Here is an 18,602-nt window from a genome sequence, read left to right on the forward strand (position 1 = left end):
CTGCAAATGGGATCCAATTAAAACCACTGTTGGGTCAATTGCTAAACAAAATGCTTTTAAAGCAGGGGAAAGCAAAAGTATTAAATCCTTTCAGCAAGCTCCCTTTGGAAGAGAAAAGGGTACAGCACATGGAGCTGGTCTGTTTTCAAAGGAGCAACCCCGCACTGAAGTGTTGTGATGTGGAACAGTCTGTGGCTCAGACACAGAAGAAATAATGAGTCTGGCTTTTGCAAAAGGCTGCACAACTCCCTGGAATTGCTTCATCAGGGTGGCTTGAAAATCTGAGCTGCAAAACCACACAGATGCCCAAGACACAAATGACACTCAGTCAGGAAGAGTTAGAAGTGTGTTTTCAGCAGCGACTGCTCTTACAGCTCAGGTAGCTCAGGGTAGCGACTGAGAGAGTTAGAAGTGAGAAGTAGAGGAAAAGGGATTAACTCCATTGTCGGATTGAGTCTTTAGCTTGTACAGATTGCCCACCCTTGGTGAGAGCCCACAGCTCAGGGCTGTCTGTCACTTTGATTTCAGGAGAAAGAAAGGAGGGAAGGAAGTTCCCAACAGCTCAGCGACAACATCAAAGTCTGTCTCAGCTGAACACTTCTCCTTCAGAGAGCTCCCATGCCCGTGGCTTTCCTCCTGGAAGCACATGTACATCCAGAAGTGAGAACACAGCCTGGGCATCACACAGAAACCAAGCACCGACAGCAGGGTCTAGCAGAGCCTCTCCCCTTCCTTCTCCTCTTGCCCCAGGAGGGAGAGGCACCCCATTCCTCCCAGCTTTGGGGTGGGAAGAGTGACCCTCTGAGCCGGAATGATCCCACCTGCCCATCGGGCAGTAACTCACCTCACCACAGCAGCCTCTTCTCGTGGGGCCGAGTACATGCAGCCCATGGTCGGGGCAGGGAAGAGGCAGACAAAGAGTCACAGGGCAGCTGTGTCTGTCTGCGAGGGGAGGTGTGGGGGGACGGATCTAACTTAGCTCTGGAGCAACACGCGCACAGGCCTTCCCATTCTGCTCCTCCTGGGCATTAAAGCCAAGTGTCAGCCTTTTGTTAAGGAGAAGAGAGCCGGCACAAAAGGTCCCGGCACGGGTCATAGCAGGAGTGGTTCTGTCTGCTCAGATCCTCGTGGTGGGGCTCTGGAAGTTACCGAGTGGATCCACACAGCCCTGAGAAACTCCAACATCTGGCAGCAGTGGCAGAAAGGAATTAGGAGTGGAGAATGAAACCTCCCAGGATGCTCCGCAGCACACGTCCCTCTCCCATCCGCATGGAGCAGGGGGACGGGACACAAAACCCTCCCCCTGCCTCGTTCCCTTGGAAACTGTTTATATCACAGCTGCTTTTAGATATATTCTGGTTTTAAAAGAAAGGAAAGGCGACGCTGTGGCTGAATGAAGTGATTCCAGACACTGCGTGAGCAACGCCACGGGTAACTATGGCAGTGCCATTGCGGAGGCAGCTCAAAGGAGTCTGTTCTCTTCAGGATCCTATTAAATTAAATTAGAGATGGTCTGTCTCTAACCCACACGCAGGCAGTGCAGAGAGCTAATCAGGCTGAGGAGCTGGAGCAATTCCTGCCACAGGAAGCCCTACAAGCACCAGAGAATGGATTGCTCTATAGCTGTGGAACAGAGATAAGCCGATTTCTGCCCCGAACAATGTTAAGGACGGGGGCAGAAGGGAAGGGGTGACACCCAGCATACCAATGGCCTGTGTCTCCCCAGTCTGCACAACTCCAGAGCGGGCACATGAGAAAGGAAAGGAATCTGTGATTGAGAAACACGCAGAGGAGGCAAAGAATAAAAGTAAAGCAGCACATTCCCCAGCAATGCCCCTGCGAGGAACGTGGTAGCCATCGAGAGCTGTTCTCCCTAATGACATCTGCAGAGCAGGCTGCAGGGAGGCTCCTCCAGTGGTTTCAATTAAGCCTGAAAACGGTCACAACACGAGCAGTTCTCAGTTAGCAGCATCCCTGCCTGCCCCACACACATGTGTATTACACAACACAGGTACAGGACATCTCGTACGCAGGAAGCCTCTGCATGTGCTGGACTCTGCCCCTTCTCTGGGTCACTGGGCAGAGCTGTAAGAGTGGGGGATCAGCAAGCACCTGAACTGTGGCTGAACCCAGAGAGGCATTGTCAGGGCAAGGTCAATGCTGTTCCTGGGCCACGCAGGCTGATGGAGCCATGCACAGTCAGTCCGGCCCAGGTACCACACAGAATAGGGTATTCTGTCCATGCATCTGCTCTTCCACAATCAAGGGCAGCTGCAGCAGCAGCATTTCCTTTGCAGACCCTGCTGAGATAATGTGGCTTGATCAAGACATGCTGCTCCCAAAACCCCAGGAGAGCACTGAGTGTTCAGGTCAGAGGCTCTGCTTGCACTGCCCCACACTGCAAGTAAACCCATCAAAGCAGCAGCCATCGTGATGTGCCTGAACTGCTGTTCAGCACTTCTGTCCTGCAGCCTTCCAGGGCTGAAGCTGAAGTTGGAGGCCAAAGAGGCACAACAGAAACCATCACCCATCAGATAAGGTCTGGGACAGTTTGAAGAGTCAAGGCAGAGCTGCAGAGAATGTGCTGAAGAAAAGCAACACCTCTTAAGGTTAAGGCTCTCCACTTCAATTGGAGAAAGCCACACTGAGGGGTCTTTGTTAGCATGGGTCTATTTCCCTGCCTGCCCATGGACCAGTCTGCTACATCCACAGTGCTATCCCATATCTTGCCTATTTGCCTGTTCATCAGAAAGGAAACTCCACCCCAGGCTCAAGGATGACAGGAGGGAAGGAAACCCAAGGCTGAACAAGCTTGTTTTCCCCACTTATTTCCCTCCTGGTTCCAAGTGTTCCATAAAATAACACTGCAAAAGCTGCAGGAAGGAGCTGTCTCTGCCCCAGAGGATGGACGTGCCACCAGCCACAGCCTTGGCTTATGGGTCCACGCTGCCCTCAGACCAGCTTGCTACAATGACCACAGCAGCTCCACTTGGACAGAGGTGTTGCCCACAACTCTTTGAGTTGCTCTTGCAAGGAGCAGTTGCAGAGCGCATCTTCCATGCAGATGGAGAAGGCAGCGTGGACCTCAAGGAGGAAACGAACGCAAAATGCCTGAGAGTCAGCTCAAAGCCAAAAGCTCCAGCCAGTCTCAGATGGAAGCCCATGAGAAGAGGTCCTGCAGCAGGACAAGGTGGTAACACGCACGCAGGGGGAGTCAGAAAGCTTCTCTGCAGCACAACTTCTCTGCAAGGTCACGGCAGCCTCTGGAAGAGCTGCATGTGATGGGTGGTGGGTGGAAATAGCCCCGAGGACGGTGAGCGCAGGAGCTCTCCAAGTCACTGTGCCATGTCAGGATCTAATTTCAGACTGATAGAGCCACTTCTCAGCTCTCAGCACAGCGCAGCCATTCTCATTACGATCTCCAGAGGCAACCACACACACACGTACACACAGCCCTCTCCTGCAGGCTCAAGAGGGAAGGTATCCAACTGATCCAACACAACGAATTCCCAAGGTAAGGCTGAGCAGGCACAGAATACCAGCCTCGTGTGCACCCACCAGCACAAGGTCCCACAGCCAGGGATGTTTCTTCCTTTTCAAACCCTTCCAAGCCAGAAAAGGCACTTTCCACCCTCCTGTGACACCAAAGTGTGGAGCCTGCCTGGGAGTTAGGTGTGTGTTACTCCTCCTGTTACCCAGGGACTCCACAACAGACCCGGCTTGCCTTCAGGCAGAGGGCTCTGCCACCAGAGAGGGTCATGATCTGACCAGAGCAGAAACAATGAGGCCAAACCTGCTCCTTTCCAATTCTGACCTGAATTACAATACAAGCACTGGGTGATAAGCCCTGTAATCCGAAAGCAGCATAACCCACTGAGGTAAACATACAGGTCTGAGATAACAGACCACAACTGCTTGCTGTGCTGGATTTATCTCCTACACACAGGGTAACAGGAGCATCAATTCCTTCCTGAAACGCGCCTTGGCTTATACCAAACATCCTCACGTGAGCAGCCCTGCATTACAAACCCAGAGGCTTGACCTTTGCTGTCTGGTTACCTTCTGCAAAGGCCTAATGCTGGAAAGCACAGATGTGGGCTGAGGCTGGCTTTCTCTGAGGCAAACTGCACCACCACAGGAAGCAGATCCCATGAGGCTGAAGGGAAAGGTACTGCAAAACGCCAGCTCCTACAGTGTCTGTTGCAGTGAGTTTCAAACCTTTTAGTGCTCCTACCAACGCTCCAGGAGGAAACAGAAGGAATGAGCTAAAAAGTCCAGCAGAAAACTGATGTTAAGTTTGGTATGTGACAGAGACAAGGAACCAAATGCACCCAGATCTCCACCAACATGGCTTGGTCCTGGCGCTAAGCCCTTTGCAGAAGACAGGGTGCAACAGGACCTCTCTCTCTCCAAATCCAGTCTCCTGCTGCTCCGGTAACCTGGCATCTGAGCCAAGCAAGTTCCACAAGAGCTGCCAAGCAGCTCATGCCCAGGAACTATCTCCCAGCTCCCCAAGACTATTTCTTCTCTTCATAGCTAAGGGTAGATAAGATTCCTGACGGGAAACCTGCATAAGAGGAAGTCCACCTTTCTCCAGATTTATCTAAATATGACTTATCAGAAGACTCAGAATAGTCAAAGCAATCTTTTAGTGTTTGAAGCACAGCCAGAGGCTCTTCTGTCTTGCCTTGCTTAGGAAAGGCACATTACTGATTTGGGCCACACCATGGGGTAAGGCAGACCTGCTCCTCCACAGGGATTTCTGCATTGAGAGGTGAAAACACAGCTCAGAAGGAACGTGAGGGGAGAGAAACATACTTTGGGACCAAGTCCCTCACTGGGGCACCTCCTCTAATCCATGTGAGCCTCCTGCACAGCCTCCAAGGCCTCACCACGAAGACAGACAGCTACATTCACCCCATGCTGCCTGAGGGTTCTCACTTACACTGTCTGGATCTTGGGGAGGTCTGGGACTTCCTCCTTTTTCTTGCGGAAGAACAGCCAGTAGGTAAGCAGCCCGGTGATGAGGGAGATGAGGAACACGTCTGTCATGCTGAAGAGAGAGTCCTGCTGTGCAGTGCTGTCGGGAGGGGAGATGTCAGGTCCCGTGCTGGCATCCCCCATGATGGTCAAGGCACTGTAAGTAAGGGAAAACAAATGAACACCAGCAGTGACACAGCGCCACAGACCACAAGAGCATGAAGGGTCATTCAGAACATGCTTTTTCACTGTACATTTAGCCCCAGGAGTGCAAGGCACCCCAACAACTCTTGGGTGAGAGGCTTTGCACCACAATACTGTGAGATCTTTTTTCATCCCAAGGTATTTCACTGTCCCACCAAGGTCTTCCCTTCCCAGTGCATCCATGCTGACCCATCAGAAGTGACTTCTGCCCTCCCTGGGCCAGCAGCCCCACATTTCAGCCAGGGAGCCCAACCTGGCTCCCACTAATGCGCCAGCAAAACTCAGTAGGGACTTACAGCCAGCCTTTACTAACCCCCTTACTCACCACAGAGCCCATGGGGTGTGAGTGGGGAAAGACCCCCCTCTTCCAGTCACCCCACAGATCTGGGGCTTTCTCCTTTTCCACAAGGTGATACAATGCCCTGGTCTTACTGCTGTGCTTATGAACTGCAGAGCAGGACTGTGCCATGGTACTTCTGTGAGCAACCCCACATTAGGTCATCAGAACGCAAATGATGAATAGCTCTGATTTACTATCCACCTCCACATGCAGACTGGATTCACTATCTACCTCTTTTTGGGCCTCTGGCTTCCCAGTCCTCTCCGCTCTCTTCCCCATTTTAACTTAAACCTCCTTGAATTACTCTTTTCTACTTGCCAAGGCAGAGATTAAGTGACTTGTGGCCATACCCAGTCTGTGGTAGCACAAAGCTGAGCACCCAACCCTCAAGTTCTTGACTAGGCCTATGGCCCCTGTCCTTCCCCTGGGGAGCCACCCATCATTCCCTTCCTCCCTCCCACTGCTCTGCCAAAGCTCTGAACCCCTCTGACCCTCATCCAGATGGGAAGATTATCTTCCCGATGCACAAGGACGCACCGTGTCCAAGCAAACAGATAATTAAGTCTAAACTTGATTTGTAAGGGCAAAGTGACTCTCTTCTTGTACTTGGGCACCCCGCCAGCCCCAAAGACCATGAACATTTGAACTTGCACACAGAAAAGTGACTCAGAGCTCAGCATGACTCCGTCACCAGAGAGAAAGGACACGTCCTGTGGCTGAGGGTAGAGTTAACCTCTTCAGCAGAGCTGGGCCTGCTGCAGAAAAGCTCCCAGACAGCTTTCCTGGGGGGGTGAAAGAGAAGCAGCAAACTCCAGGCTGTGCCTGTGCTGAGGAATAAACCTGACTGAAGTTTAAGGTGATGCTATAGTGCATTCAGGAGCTGGGGAGAAAAGGGAAGGTGATGCTTAAGGGGAGTCCTAATGGGGGAGAGCAGGTAAGGTCTTCAGCAAAGAACCACCCCTTGTTGTTACCCCCGAAGGGTCCAGCCCCAGAGAACATGAAGCACACAGGCCAGCAGCTATAGAAGGCAGCCCTGAGGAGCATAGGGAGAAGTCCACAACCACCTGCAGTGATCACGGGTGGGCTCCTGGGTACTTCCATGACCCAACTAGTTCTTAACCTCACAAGAAGTTTAATTCAGTGGAGAACTTGGCAAGTGACTGTACCACAAAGGGCACCAAAACCCTACTGCAAAGCTTTCCATTCACTTCCCAGGGATGACACTAAGCAAGGGATTAAAAGAAAAATGGGAGTGATGCAACTGCAGATGAGCAAATTGCCCATTCCTCTCCATCAGGTCACCCTGTCCTCCCTCCTTGCTGCGTCTCTGAGCCAAGCAAGAGCTGGGTGTTATTTCTGTACAACTGTAGACTAAACTGTTAGTTAAAGCCTCCACAACTGGAGCTCCATTGCCAACAAGGCACAGCTCCCAGCAGGGTCTCTCTCCTCCTCCTTATTCAGTTCCAGTAAATCACTAAGGAGCTGGTCCAGCAACTGACACCAAGGGAATGCACCAGTGGGGGGAAAAATGTTGCTGGTTTATTGCCTTCATTCCTGGTTATAGTATTACAACAAGCAAGACTCCAGAAGTTTTAATTGCAAGCTCTTCTCCTCTTTGCCCAAAGCTATGGGAAAAAAACCAAGGCTGATGGAGCCCACACTAAGCTGCTTTTGGGCAGAAGCTGCACACCCCTTCCCTTCAAAGCACCAAATCCAGCCTAGGAAAGGCTCCCTACACAAAGCACAGCAGCATCCCTTGTAGCAAACTGCACAGAGAGGAGAGCTTCAAGCTAGACACATCTTTAGTGAGCAGCAGCCAGCCCAGGGTGGAAGGGGTCCAGGCTGCATACGCCTGGCCCCACGGCAATTCCTTTACACAGGGTAAAAGAATGAGTTCATGGGCTCATCAGCAAGGCAAGGGCTACATCTCCCATCAGAAGGTCACTGCTATGCCCAAAGCAACAGAGCTTCTGGGGACAAGCAGCAGCGAGGAGGGGTTTTGCTTTACAAGCCTCCGGAGGTGGGTCTGCCCTCCCAAGCAGCAATGCCTTGGAAAGAGGCATCCTTAGGAAGGCAGCTCCCAGGAATGCAGTGTGGACAGACAGGGGGAGGAAGCTGCACTATCTCCTGGCCTTCCCCACGCTGCAGCTCTCCAGCACTTCAAAGGAGAACCCTACAGCTGCCAGACCACCCGTGGCTCACTCCCCACAGCCGGAGGGAAGAGCACCATGTCTGCAGGCCTATGGGACTGGTGCATGGACCAGAGTCTTGCCTTCTCTCTTCATCCACAAGTCTCCATAACATAAAGGTCATATACTAACCTCTAACCCTGAAAGGAAACACAGTGATAGAACCGAAGACACAAGAACTGCTTTAGTTTTGATGATGGACTCCATCTGGCCCTGGACATTTAGTTATTCAAGTCCTATATCCGAGCTACAGGGGGGTTTTTTTCTGCTTTCCCTTCACCGTCCCCACCCTCAGGAAGATGTTTGCTTAGATACAGCAGGAGAAAGGCAAAGGATATGGAATGAGACCTCAAATCTCCTTTCATAAAGGGTTGTCATAAATCAGGAACTATTTAACTCACTTCACCTAGCACAGGAAGGTTATTCCTCAATTTATCTCACTCTTATCTAGTTAGCTGTGGCAACAATTTTCCAGAAGCTCACTGCAATTCAATTTCAAATACATGTCCTTTTCTAGCTTCCAGTGAAAAGAATCCCGACTCTTATTGGGAATACAGCTATCCTGGAACTCCTGCAGGCCCTGATAGAATCAGACCAGCTCTTTAAAGGAGAAAAGAAACAAATGTATGATGCAGAAGTTAAAGTTCCCCTGACACCAGTTTTAAGGGTAGTTATTTTGTCCCCAGTGTTTATTACATCTTCAATCAAGGTAAGATAAGACTTCCATTTCCTTTTTAAGTCATGGCTCCAGTTCTTGGATCCTTGCTGATGCACACAGTATCTGGTGTAAAGCAATCAGTCTCAGACGAGGTAGGAGGCTTCTATGTCACACAGAAAAGTCATAGAACAGTTTGTGTTGAAGGGACCTTAAAACTCCTCCAGCTCCAACCCCCTGCCACGGGCAGGGACACCTTCCACTAGAGTAGGTTGCTCCAAGCCCCTGTGTCCAACCTGGCCTTGAACACTGCCAGGGATGGGGCAGCCACAGCTTCTCTGGGCACCCTGTGCCAGCGCCTCAGCACCCTCACAGGGAAGAGCTTCTTCCTTCTATCTAACCTGACCTTCCCCTGTTTCAGTTTGAACCCATCACCCCTTGTCACAACATTGAAAGATTACAATCAAGCCATGCTGTATTTTAGCACAGCTCTTCACCCTCTGAATGCACCTTCTAGACATGTGAATTTGCTTGATACACAGCAGCTAACAACCATTCAAATCACCAGGGACCCTCCCTGCACACCTCCACGCTACCAAATACATGCGCTCCCTTCTCATATTAAAAACATGTATTCCTAATTCCCATGCCCATCTTTGAAGGCCTGGAAGCACTGTCAGTGTCAAGCATCCTTAAACCCGCCCCCATTTCCATATAGCCTAAAGGTGCTATCAGGTCTCAGGGTTAAAAACATTACAATATAAATATAGTATTACAACAAACAAGACAGGATGAGGAGTGCCCCTACAGCCAAGTGGTCAGCAACAGGAAGAGATCTGTTCTTCCCCCTCTCTTGCACGCAGCTGACAGCAGCATCAGGAGATGGGGCAGCAGATACCCCCAAAAGCATGCTGGAGCACAGCATCACTAGCACGAAACATGGCTGGGAGGGCTCCCTTTCTGCCAGTCACATTGTATTGACCAAACAGCCTTGGCTCTGAAGCTAAGCTGGCCATCTGGGCAGGAAGTTAGTTCTTTGTGAGCTTGAAGTAGCCTCTTTATGTGACGTCTGTGATGAGTTTCACATATCTCAGGACAATTTAACTTCCCAGTTCCACACCAAGACTGTGACTCTTGCTCCAAAACTGAACGACCAAGCTCTGCACTTGACTCTCCTCTGCCCTGTGCCTTCGTAACCCTGCTCACATGAGAGGAAAGGAGAAGGAAGGCTGCTGACCAAGCACAGCCAGCGCTGCTCACTGCTCCCACCTCCAATAACTGATCCCCAGGCTCCAGCTCATCACAGCCTGTAGCACCGAGAAGCTCCAGTGTTGAGCTGGGCGGAATCCCCACACGCAGGGATAGGCATGAGTCCCACTGCGCCCTACGGACACTGACCTGGCAAAGGGCAGCACAGAGGCTGCACCCCCATGTCCCATGCTCCTGAGCTTATCCAAACAGCCACAGTTTTTCCAACAGGAACCGAGTGGCATCGGTGCCCTTTGGACACCTGCAGATAAACACAGGAGCTGCAGGCACAGGCTCTATCTTGCAATATGCGCAGGGAAATATCCGTGATGACCGAGTCAGAGGAGGAACTGAGTGACAAACCCACACAGTGCCATTAGTCACCCTTTGCCCAGCACTCACACTGCTGCCAGGCACCATTCAGAGGGAGCAGAGCAGGGCACAGACAGCCAAGCTGTCCCCAGCCCACAGCAAGGTCCAGGCTGTCCCAGCTAAACACTTCCAGGGACACCACGTAGCTGGTGTGAAGTCAAACCACGCCTGCAGCAACGAGCTCACCTTGTGTCTCACAGCAATACCATCACGCTGCAGAGGAGCACACAGTCCCTCTCCACTCACCCAGCAACAACACTCACCAAAGGACTGCTTTTCAGTTCCTTGTAAATGGGAATCCATGCACGTCATCATCACACCCAACAGCAACACACCCTCAAAAAGCCACCGGCTCTTTCAGACAGGCTTTCTCCAGTTTGGACTCCCAGTAGTATCCTGCACAATGCACCAGGGAAAGCAAAAAGGGGCACTGCTGGCAGAGCAGACTTGGCAGGGCACCCTTCTTGCTTTCCACAGCCACATGATGATGACCCTCATGTCACTGACTCAGCACATGCATTGCGTGAGTGAGCAAAGTGGAAGCATAGCTGTCATAGTCTCTAGCACTGGGAGCTCTGTGTGGCTGGGGATGTCAGCATTACCATGAGATCTGCCAGAGACACCTTTCTGATCGAGAAGGACCAACCCGAATTCCCTAGATGCATATGGTTGAGCATGACCAGACCTCCCTTCCCACCGCATGCCTTGTCTGCCCCAGGGATCACCCGTCCTCTTGTGCTGACAGTTCTTGCACGGGACCATGGCACAACACAGATCAGGGGCATGAGAAGAAGCCTTAGAAAAGCTCAGTTTAAACCAGCAATCAGTTCTTTTCACTGGCATCACGGCACAGCCCCTAAAACAGCTTCAGGACAGAGGGGAGACACACGATGGAGATGAGCAGGCAATGCAAATGGGAACTCCTTCTCTTTGTACAGCACTGACCTGCAGCCTGAGCTTTAGAAACAGTGGCAAAAATGAGAAGACTGTAAATAGAAATTCACTAAAACACTTGGGAGATAAAAGAAAACCACTTCTCAGCCCTCTTGCAGGTCTCTATTCCTGTTCACAGCACCTCCAAAGCTTGTTGAGAGCTCACACAGACAGCAGCACCACAGGAAGCTGCAGCGAGCCCCTGGCGCTCTGCACAGCAGTGGCAGCAGAGGAAAAGGAAAAGACTTGCTTACAAAGAGTTATGCAGCCTTGTGACCAGCACAGGATTGTCTTCTTTCACCCACCAAAGATGCAAGACAGGCAGGCTACTGACACGTGTCAGGAAGAGGAGCCCCACAAGACCATGAGGAAGGAGGAGAGGCAGCAGCAAAGAAAGCAGGGCTGCGGTGGAGATGGCATTTCTGCCCAGGTTCCTGTGCCCTGTCTCTTCCAAATCCACTGCAGTGAAGACTTCCCTGCGCGGCAGTGTGTGGTATTAGGCCAGGAGACCCTTGTAGCAAAACCAGATCTTCTCTCATTCCTCTTTGGGTATGAATGCAACTGGTTAGAATAAAAAATTCTGTTTACATCAACCCATGCCAAGTCTTGGCAAGTCTCAAATCACCTCTTTTTTCTCTTCCTTTTTAGTAAGAAGAGACCTGGCAAGAAAAGTGGCCCTTTCCAAAACAAAATCAGACCACTGAAGCAGGCGCTCAGATCCAGGTTGTTTAACATTGCCTCCAACAGCCCCTGGATTAGCCTTTTCTCTGTACAGAGATCACATTCCCCATCAGTAAGATCTGGCCAGACGAGTGGCTGAGCTTGGTGTGGTCCATGCAGGCTCCCTGCTCTGGGTGGGCTCACCCCTGAGGGGCTGTGCTGGGGTGGGCAGGCACGGAGAGAGACCTCAGGGCTTCCTCAGTCCATCGGCCTCAGTTCAACCATCCACATTGGTGCTCACTGTGAAACAGGGTGGCCACACGAGGCAAGCCAAAGGTCTGCTTTCCTCATCACAGGGATAACAAGCAGTGATCCAGGGCTGACTTTCACAAGTGCTACAACATCGAGGCTTGGCTTTCACTACAGATGAAGGCTCACTACACCTAGCACTTCCCTATCGCTTTCTTCCCCAGCACATCCCACAACTTCCCATTAACCAGCTCAATAAAAGGCTCCACCCAGAACCCCCAATCCAAACAGAGCAGCACCTTGAGCACAAGGGTAAGAAACACAAAAGCTGGGGAGGTGGGTTGTGAAACAGAACAAACTACTCTTGCTGTGCAAGGTCTCTACCAACCAGACCTTGACACACCAGCTCAGACATCAGCAGAACTTCTATTTTAGGCAGGAGACAGATGCAGAGCGTGCATCAGTCAGTCTGGAGCTTGAAATACTGCTTGAAATACTTGAAATACTGCACAGAGCTTTCACTGTCACACATGGACATTTTGCTGGCCAACAGGCCTGATTCAAGGACAGCAGAGCAGCTGTAAAAGCAAGGAAAAGAACAAAATATTTCACTGAAGCAGAAAGCAACTTTGTGGGTATACCAACATGGGGCTATTGCAGTGAGCCCAGTACACTAAACCAAAGGACTTAAGGCATTATCCATCTCAAAAATGAATTTGAACTTGCCAAGCTGCCTTAAAAAAAAGCAACCTAGAACTACTGAATTTGCACACTTCATTTCACCAGATAAAAGCCTGTCTTTCTACCTTTAAACAAGGATGTGGGTCATCCCACCAGCTTAGGCACCTGGACACCTTTCTTCACACAGATTAACACGAGCCAGCACTGAAAAACAAGTGTTCAGGATCACACAACGACCAAAACCTGAGAACAGCAGGTAAACTGAACCTCCTGCTAACTAACACTGTTCCTGGCCTCTACTCCCAAGGAGGGACAAAGAGCTCCATGCTTCAGGTATCACTTGAAAGAGGAACAGGGGTCTCAACACCACCAATACCCAGGAGTTGGGACAACTGTGCAGGAGTTTTAGACCACTCTATTGCCAGCTGCTATGGGCAATACTCAGTCAAACCAACCACTCAGAAGGCCACGCTGCAAAACCTCAGGAGCAACCCACTCAGGCATGTGTTTTGCGTGATTCAGGTCCTGCTGAAGATGTTAAGATCAAGAGGGGAATATGGTATTTTTTAAAGCAGTCTCTTCAAGTTTTACCCAATGCTGACATAGCCACAGGTAGAAGCTCAGTTCCTGCAAACAGGCCGTTTGCTTGCTCCCTGCCTGCATGTGTTGAGGGTTTGTGTGACAAGCTGTGACATTACCTGCAGCCTACAGGGAGGGGAGAGCTCAGGGTTGGTAGCCATGGACTTTGACCTCTTCCACCAGGAGGAGTTTGGACAGCAAAAGTCTCAACAGTGTTCTAGTCTCGGAGGTTTTCATTTGAAACTAAGAGCTGGAAGAGCATCAGAGGGCCATGGTTAAATAGACTTTGCAGAGGTAAAGATAAATGCTTTGGGGATTTATTTAGAGAAAACCAAGCACTGTTTGTGTAAAACTGGGATGTTTTGTGTTTATAAGATAGCTTTCCACTGAGGATGCAGGAGCTTTTCAGACATTACATGCCTGTATCCTATAGTGCTGTGCAAGAAGGAGGGGTTACTCACAATCCTTACATCTCACGGCAACTCAGTAAGAGAGTTGTCCTCCTGGTCCCAGACCCAGGCTCCACATCTGGCCGCCCTACTAGAAGGGTATGCAGTCACCTATGAACCTCCCTGCCTGCCCTGGGTAAGGCAACCTGAGCTGCATCCCACCTTTTTGAACATTTGTGACATACAACTCCCCAGCCCCCTGCAATCACACCTAGTCACGTGCACCAGCACACCTCAGAACATCAATCCTGTACCCAAAGCAGATGTCCCCCTGCCAGAAAGGAACACGGGCCACAGGACAACAGAGAAGTCAGGCAGGGAATAAGCAAGGTCACAGGCTGAAAGAGCTTGCAAAAGCCACAGCTCTTCAACTCCACACGCCCACTATGGTCAACATAAACAGAAGATACTCAATACAGGCTTTTTCTTTCCCTTTGTAAGGCAGACTGCTCCTCTTACCTCCAGCAGTTATGCACGCAGCCCTGTTACACAAGCAAGGCTTGCACAATCCTTGCAGGCATTTTATCAGCTTGCTCTTCCAAAGCTTGGAGTTGGCTAAAATGAAGAGATGTTAGCAATGACCGTGAAAGCAAGTCAATGGATGCGTTTCACAAGCAACCACGCAGCAAGACCTGCAGCATTACCTGCCAGCACCACAAAGACAGAGCTACCAACTCCCTCAGCTGGTTACTAAACCTTTCCAGCAGGCTTGCACGCAGTGCCAGAGCCAGATTTGCCAAGGAGAAAAATCCAACCCCATCTTCAACTCTGAACCTCCCCATCTCCTACTCCATACAGCGAGAAAAGGAAAACTAGTCAATAACTCTGTTCCTTGCAGAGGAATAACTGGAGGCCCAGAAGTGGCTGATGACTAAACAAGAATACTACCACAATCTGCCACCATAGGTCCAACTCAGCCACTCTTTGGACTTGTGGCCTGGGAGAAGCCATGGGAGCAAAGCATACAAGTGCTCCTCCTTCAGTCCTTCTGGATGCCACAAGCGATCCGCAGCCACAGTTGAATGTTTACTTGGGGAGAGGCGGCAAGAGATTATGAGCAGCCTGTAATTATTTGTTCTGATATATGAAATTTCAAACTATAAAATCCCAATCTTGGCAGAGGTGTGCCTGACACTGCAGGGCTCGTGACTCACCCCCAACAATCGTGTGTATAGAGTAATCTCACCACTTGGATCAAATGATCACATTGGGAAAGCAACTTATGCAAGGTCTATGAATTGTGGTTTTAAAGGCAGGAGAGCCCACATCAGGAAACTGCACAAAGTTCAGTCAGCAGAGGTAACTGCCAGGGGGCTTTCTCTATACCCCAGGAAAGGGATGCGAGAAGGTGGCAGACCTGAGCAGGGAAACCTTTTCCCTACTGCTTCAGGATTGAGCAAACACTTTATCTTGGCTGCACCACAACAACCAAAGGCGAGAGTAAAGATCAAAGGGGATTTCAGTCCAGGCATGGTTCCACGCACTTCTGCTGTGCGTGCACTGGGTAAAGAGACCATCACTCCCAACCACCCTCCCCAAACCCAGCTGCACCCACAGATGCTTCACAACCTGCAGTGCTCAAAAGAAAGAGGTTACCTTGCACCTACGGTTCTGCAAGCTGATGGGGGCTGTGAGCTCCAGCACGAAGGGTGGTGGCCGCAGGGAAAGCCTCCTCAAGGCAAGACAAGCAGCTTTGGTTGTATGGCTCCGTTGAGCTCCTCCAGCTGCTTAGGAAGAAACAAAATCAGAGTTGCAGAAAGCACTTACTTGCTCAATCCTGGCTACCCAGAAGGCACCACCCAGAGAACAGTAACTGCAAAGCAATGACAACACAAGAGGTTTTACTCTGCACAATTAGTGCAGGACTAATTAACAGAGAGTTAAAACAACTGTGTGACACTACCTCATCCTTCCTGCCCTTTCTTCTCCAAGGCTTTCCACACTAGAAGATTAAAAGAAAGTGCTCAGTTGTGACCGTTTGGTTTTTCTCTCCCTGTAGCACTGGCATTCTCCCCGCTTCTTCCCTGCCTTTTCATATATAGTTATTGTGCAGCACCATGTCCACAGGCAACACGGAGGATTCTCCGAATCCACTCTTTGCCATGCGCATCCTGGTTCAGTGCAACCAACCACCACAAGATGCACCTGAAGGAAGACCAAGAGCTGCACTGGGACAACTTCAGGTTCTCCAGGAGGGGTCTGACTTACCAGCCCAAACACCAGTTTCTTCCCCTGCAGCAGATTAATCTGCAGGTTTGCTTTGCATGTGCACAACGGCTCATCAGGATTCCTCAGAGAGCTACAGAAACACTGGAAGCAAGCATATCCCTTCTCTCTATCAGAAGGGATGTGTACAGCAGCACACCCCACTCAGCACAGCTCTGCAGGCTAACAAACACTAAACCACACAGCTCCTCAGTACAGTCCACACAAAGCATAAAGCACTGTGGAAGAAGGGATGCCCCCACCAGCATCAGCACCGTTTCACTTCCAGAAGTTAGAAGCAGAGACCTGATCCTTGTGCTTTTCCAGCTTCTCAGCTGGATGTTATTCCTGCTTTCACTATTTCTGTTCGCACTCTGAAAGCTAACCCAGGGTTGAGACACACGCAGACCAAAGCACACTCCGAGCTGCACCAGCTGTGCTTACTCCTGCAAGCAAGACAACTTCCTAAGAATCAATTCCACGCTGATAACTAACTGCCAACATCGTGATCCAGGTGTCTTCGTACCCTCCAGCTTTAGTATTCCCAAACAGGGGGTTTTCCATTATTTCCTTAGACAAACACATTCCCTAAGGGAATAACTTCGTACTGCAAAGTAATTCCAGCAGAAAAAGATAGGGCAATCTTCCAACACCCCAGAAGTTTACGAACAGGTAGAACAGCAGCAAACCAGCCCAGCGTGCAGCAAAGGTGTCAGTGAGATGCTGGGAATTGCATTCTGCAGAGAAGTGCCAAAGAAATAACTTCATTTAAGGCTTTTAACCCGCAACAGCCTGGAATGGGGTAAATGTAAGCAGTGCTGTGGATGCAATGCAGGGTGGGCATCACCCTGGAGCACACCCCTGCACCGCAGGCCCTCCACCCTACCTAGCCCCTGCCCCACAGCCCCTGGGGAGCCAGGGGCACCGTGGGTGCACACCCAAAATAGGGGGCCCACACATGCCAGCCCCCCATATAGGGGATCCCAGTCACAGCAGTTCCCCCCAGTAACAGGGGGCCCAGACACACTGGACACCCTCCCCCCCCCCAAGTAACAGTGGCTCTAGTCATCCCAAACCCTCCATAACAGGGGGTCCAGTCACATTAACCTCCCCCCAAATAACCGGGGGGCCACTCACACCAGCCCCCATACAGGGGATCCCAGTCATAGAATTGTTAGGGTTGGAAAGGACCTTAAGATCATCCAGTTCCAACCCCTGCCACGGGCAGGGACACCTCACACTAAACCACATCACTCAAGACTCCATCCAACCTGGCCTTGAACACTGCCAGGGATGGAGCATTCACAACTTCCTTGGACAACCCATTCCAGCGCCTCAGCACCCTCATAGGGAAGAGCTTCTGCCTTACATCCAACCTGAACTTCCCCTGTTTCAGTTTGAACCCATCACCCCTTGCCCTATCACTACAGTCCCTGATGAAGGTCCCTCCCCACCATCCTTGTAGCCCCCTTCAGACCCTGGAAGCTGCTCTGAGGTCTCCAGCAGCTTCTCTTCTCCAGGCTCAACAGCCCCAATGTTCTCAGCCTGTCTCCACACGGGAGCCGCTCCAGCCCCTGCTCATCCTCGTGGCCTGCTCTGGCCTTACTCCAGCAGCTCCATGTCCTTATGCTGGGGACACCAGAACCGCACGCAGTACAAGTGGGGTCTCACGACAGCAGAGCACAGCACCACGGACCAGCCACACCAGTGCCCCCCCCGTAACAGCAGCCCATTCACCCCAGTCCCCCCCCATCAAGGGGTGCGGACCCTCCCCTCTCCCTATCAGAGCCCGGCCCCCCCTCACCCACAAGGTCCGGCCCCCGGCCCCGCACGCCGCCCGCCCCGGGGAGCCCGGGTCCCGGGTCCCGAGCCCCGGTCCCCCGCGCACCCACCGCCCCGGCGCGGCCCGTCCGGCGCTATCGGCGGCGCCCGCAGCCCCGGCGCGCCCGGATCGCACCACCCGGGCACACGCGCGGAAGGGGAAGGGGAACACGCTCCGCCCCCGCCGCCCGCCAATGGGCTGCGAGCGCGCCCGCCCGCCCGAGGTGATCTCCCCCCTCCCGCCTCTGCGGCGGCGCGGTTGGTACGGCCCCGCGGCGCCCGGCGTAATGGGGAGTCTTAAAGGGACAGGGAGCAGCGTGCGGGGTCGGGGTTAGGGGGTCAACGGGCAAGGTCGGGGGGTATAGAGCGGTCTTAGGGGTGTCAGGGCTCAGGGTAGCCTGGGGGTGCAGGGGAGGGGATAGGATCGGGGGGGTGTGGTCAGGGGTGGGGGTCAGGTTTGGTTTGGGGTCAGGTTTGATTTAGGGTCAGGTTTGGGCTTAAGTTTAGGGTCGGGTTTGGTTTGGGGTCAGGTTTGGGGTCAGATTTGATTTAGGATCGGGTTTGGGGTCAGGTTTAGGGTCACGTTTGGGGTTAGGTTTAGGGTCGGGTTTGGTTCGGGGTCAGGTTTAGGGTCAGGTTTGGTTTGGGGTCAGGTTTAGGGTCAGGTTTGATTTAGGATCAGGTTTGGTTTGGGGTTGGTTTTAGGGTCAGGGTATGAAGCAGCGCCGGGCAGAGAGAGAGCCAGGACCCGCAGACCCCTGGCTGCACACTGTAGTGCTGTGGGACCCCCAGAGCTCTGGGTGCAGTGCCCGGTGCAGGTCTCACGGGGCACTGTGGCACCCCAGGGTGGAAGCTGGGTCACCACCACCCTCCCTCGCTGTGAATCGAGGGGCCGCTCCGCCTGGCAGAGCAGCAGAGCCAGAGCACGCCGCTGATTGAGCCGCAAACCGGATGGGTGGGATGCTTCGGGGAAGCCTGTCTCCCATCATCGCTCCCGCTGCAGCCCCGGGCAGTTGCACAAGCAGCTCAGCGGGGCA

The 18,602-nt window shown here is 51.9% G+C and overlaps 1 protein-coding gene across 4 annotated transcripts in view; it reads right to left on the minus strand.

The window, feature by feature from the left end:
- LOC115601839 (NADPH--cytochrome P450 reductase) overlaps positions 1-17,742 on the minus strand; it is a 29,441-nt gene extending 11,699 nt beyond the window's left edge. Inside the window, exons 1-3 of one of the 4 annotated variants that reach the window (XM_030472275.1) lie at positions 17,637-17,742; positions 15,136-15,263; positions 4,946-5,137 (exon numbers count right to left, since the gene is read on the minus strand). In XM_030472275.1, the coding sequence (XP_030328135.1) occupies positions 4,946-5,124 (179 nt within the window). In that variant the 5' untranslated portion in view covers positions 5,125-5,137; positions 15,136-15,263; positions 17,637-17,742. Of the gene's footprint in view, positions 1-4,945; positions 5,138-15,135; positions 15,265-17,632 lie in introns of all 4 variants that reach the window. The other 3 variants (XM_032919699.1, XM_030472277.1, XM_030472278.1) reach the window with 3 other exon arrangements.
- Positions 17,743-18,602: the final 860 nt, after the last annotated feature.

Source organism: Strigops habroptila, assembly GCF_004027225.2.
Source record: "Strigops habroptila isolate Jane chromosome 13 unlocalized genomic scaffold, bStrHab1.2.pri S16, whole genome shotgun sequence".
Lineage (NCBI taxonomy): Eukaryota > Metazoa > Chordata > Aves > Psittaciformes > Psittacidae > Strigops > Strigops habroptila.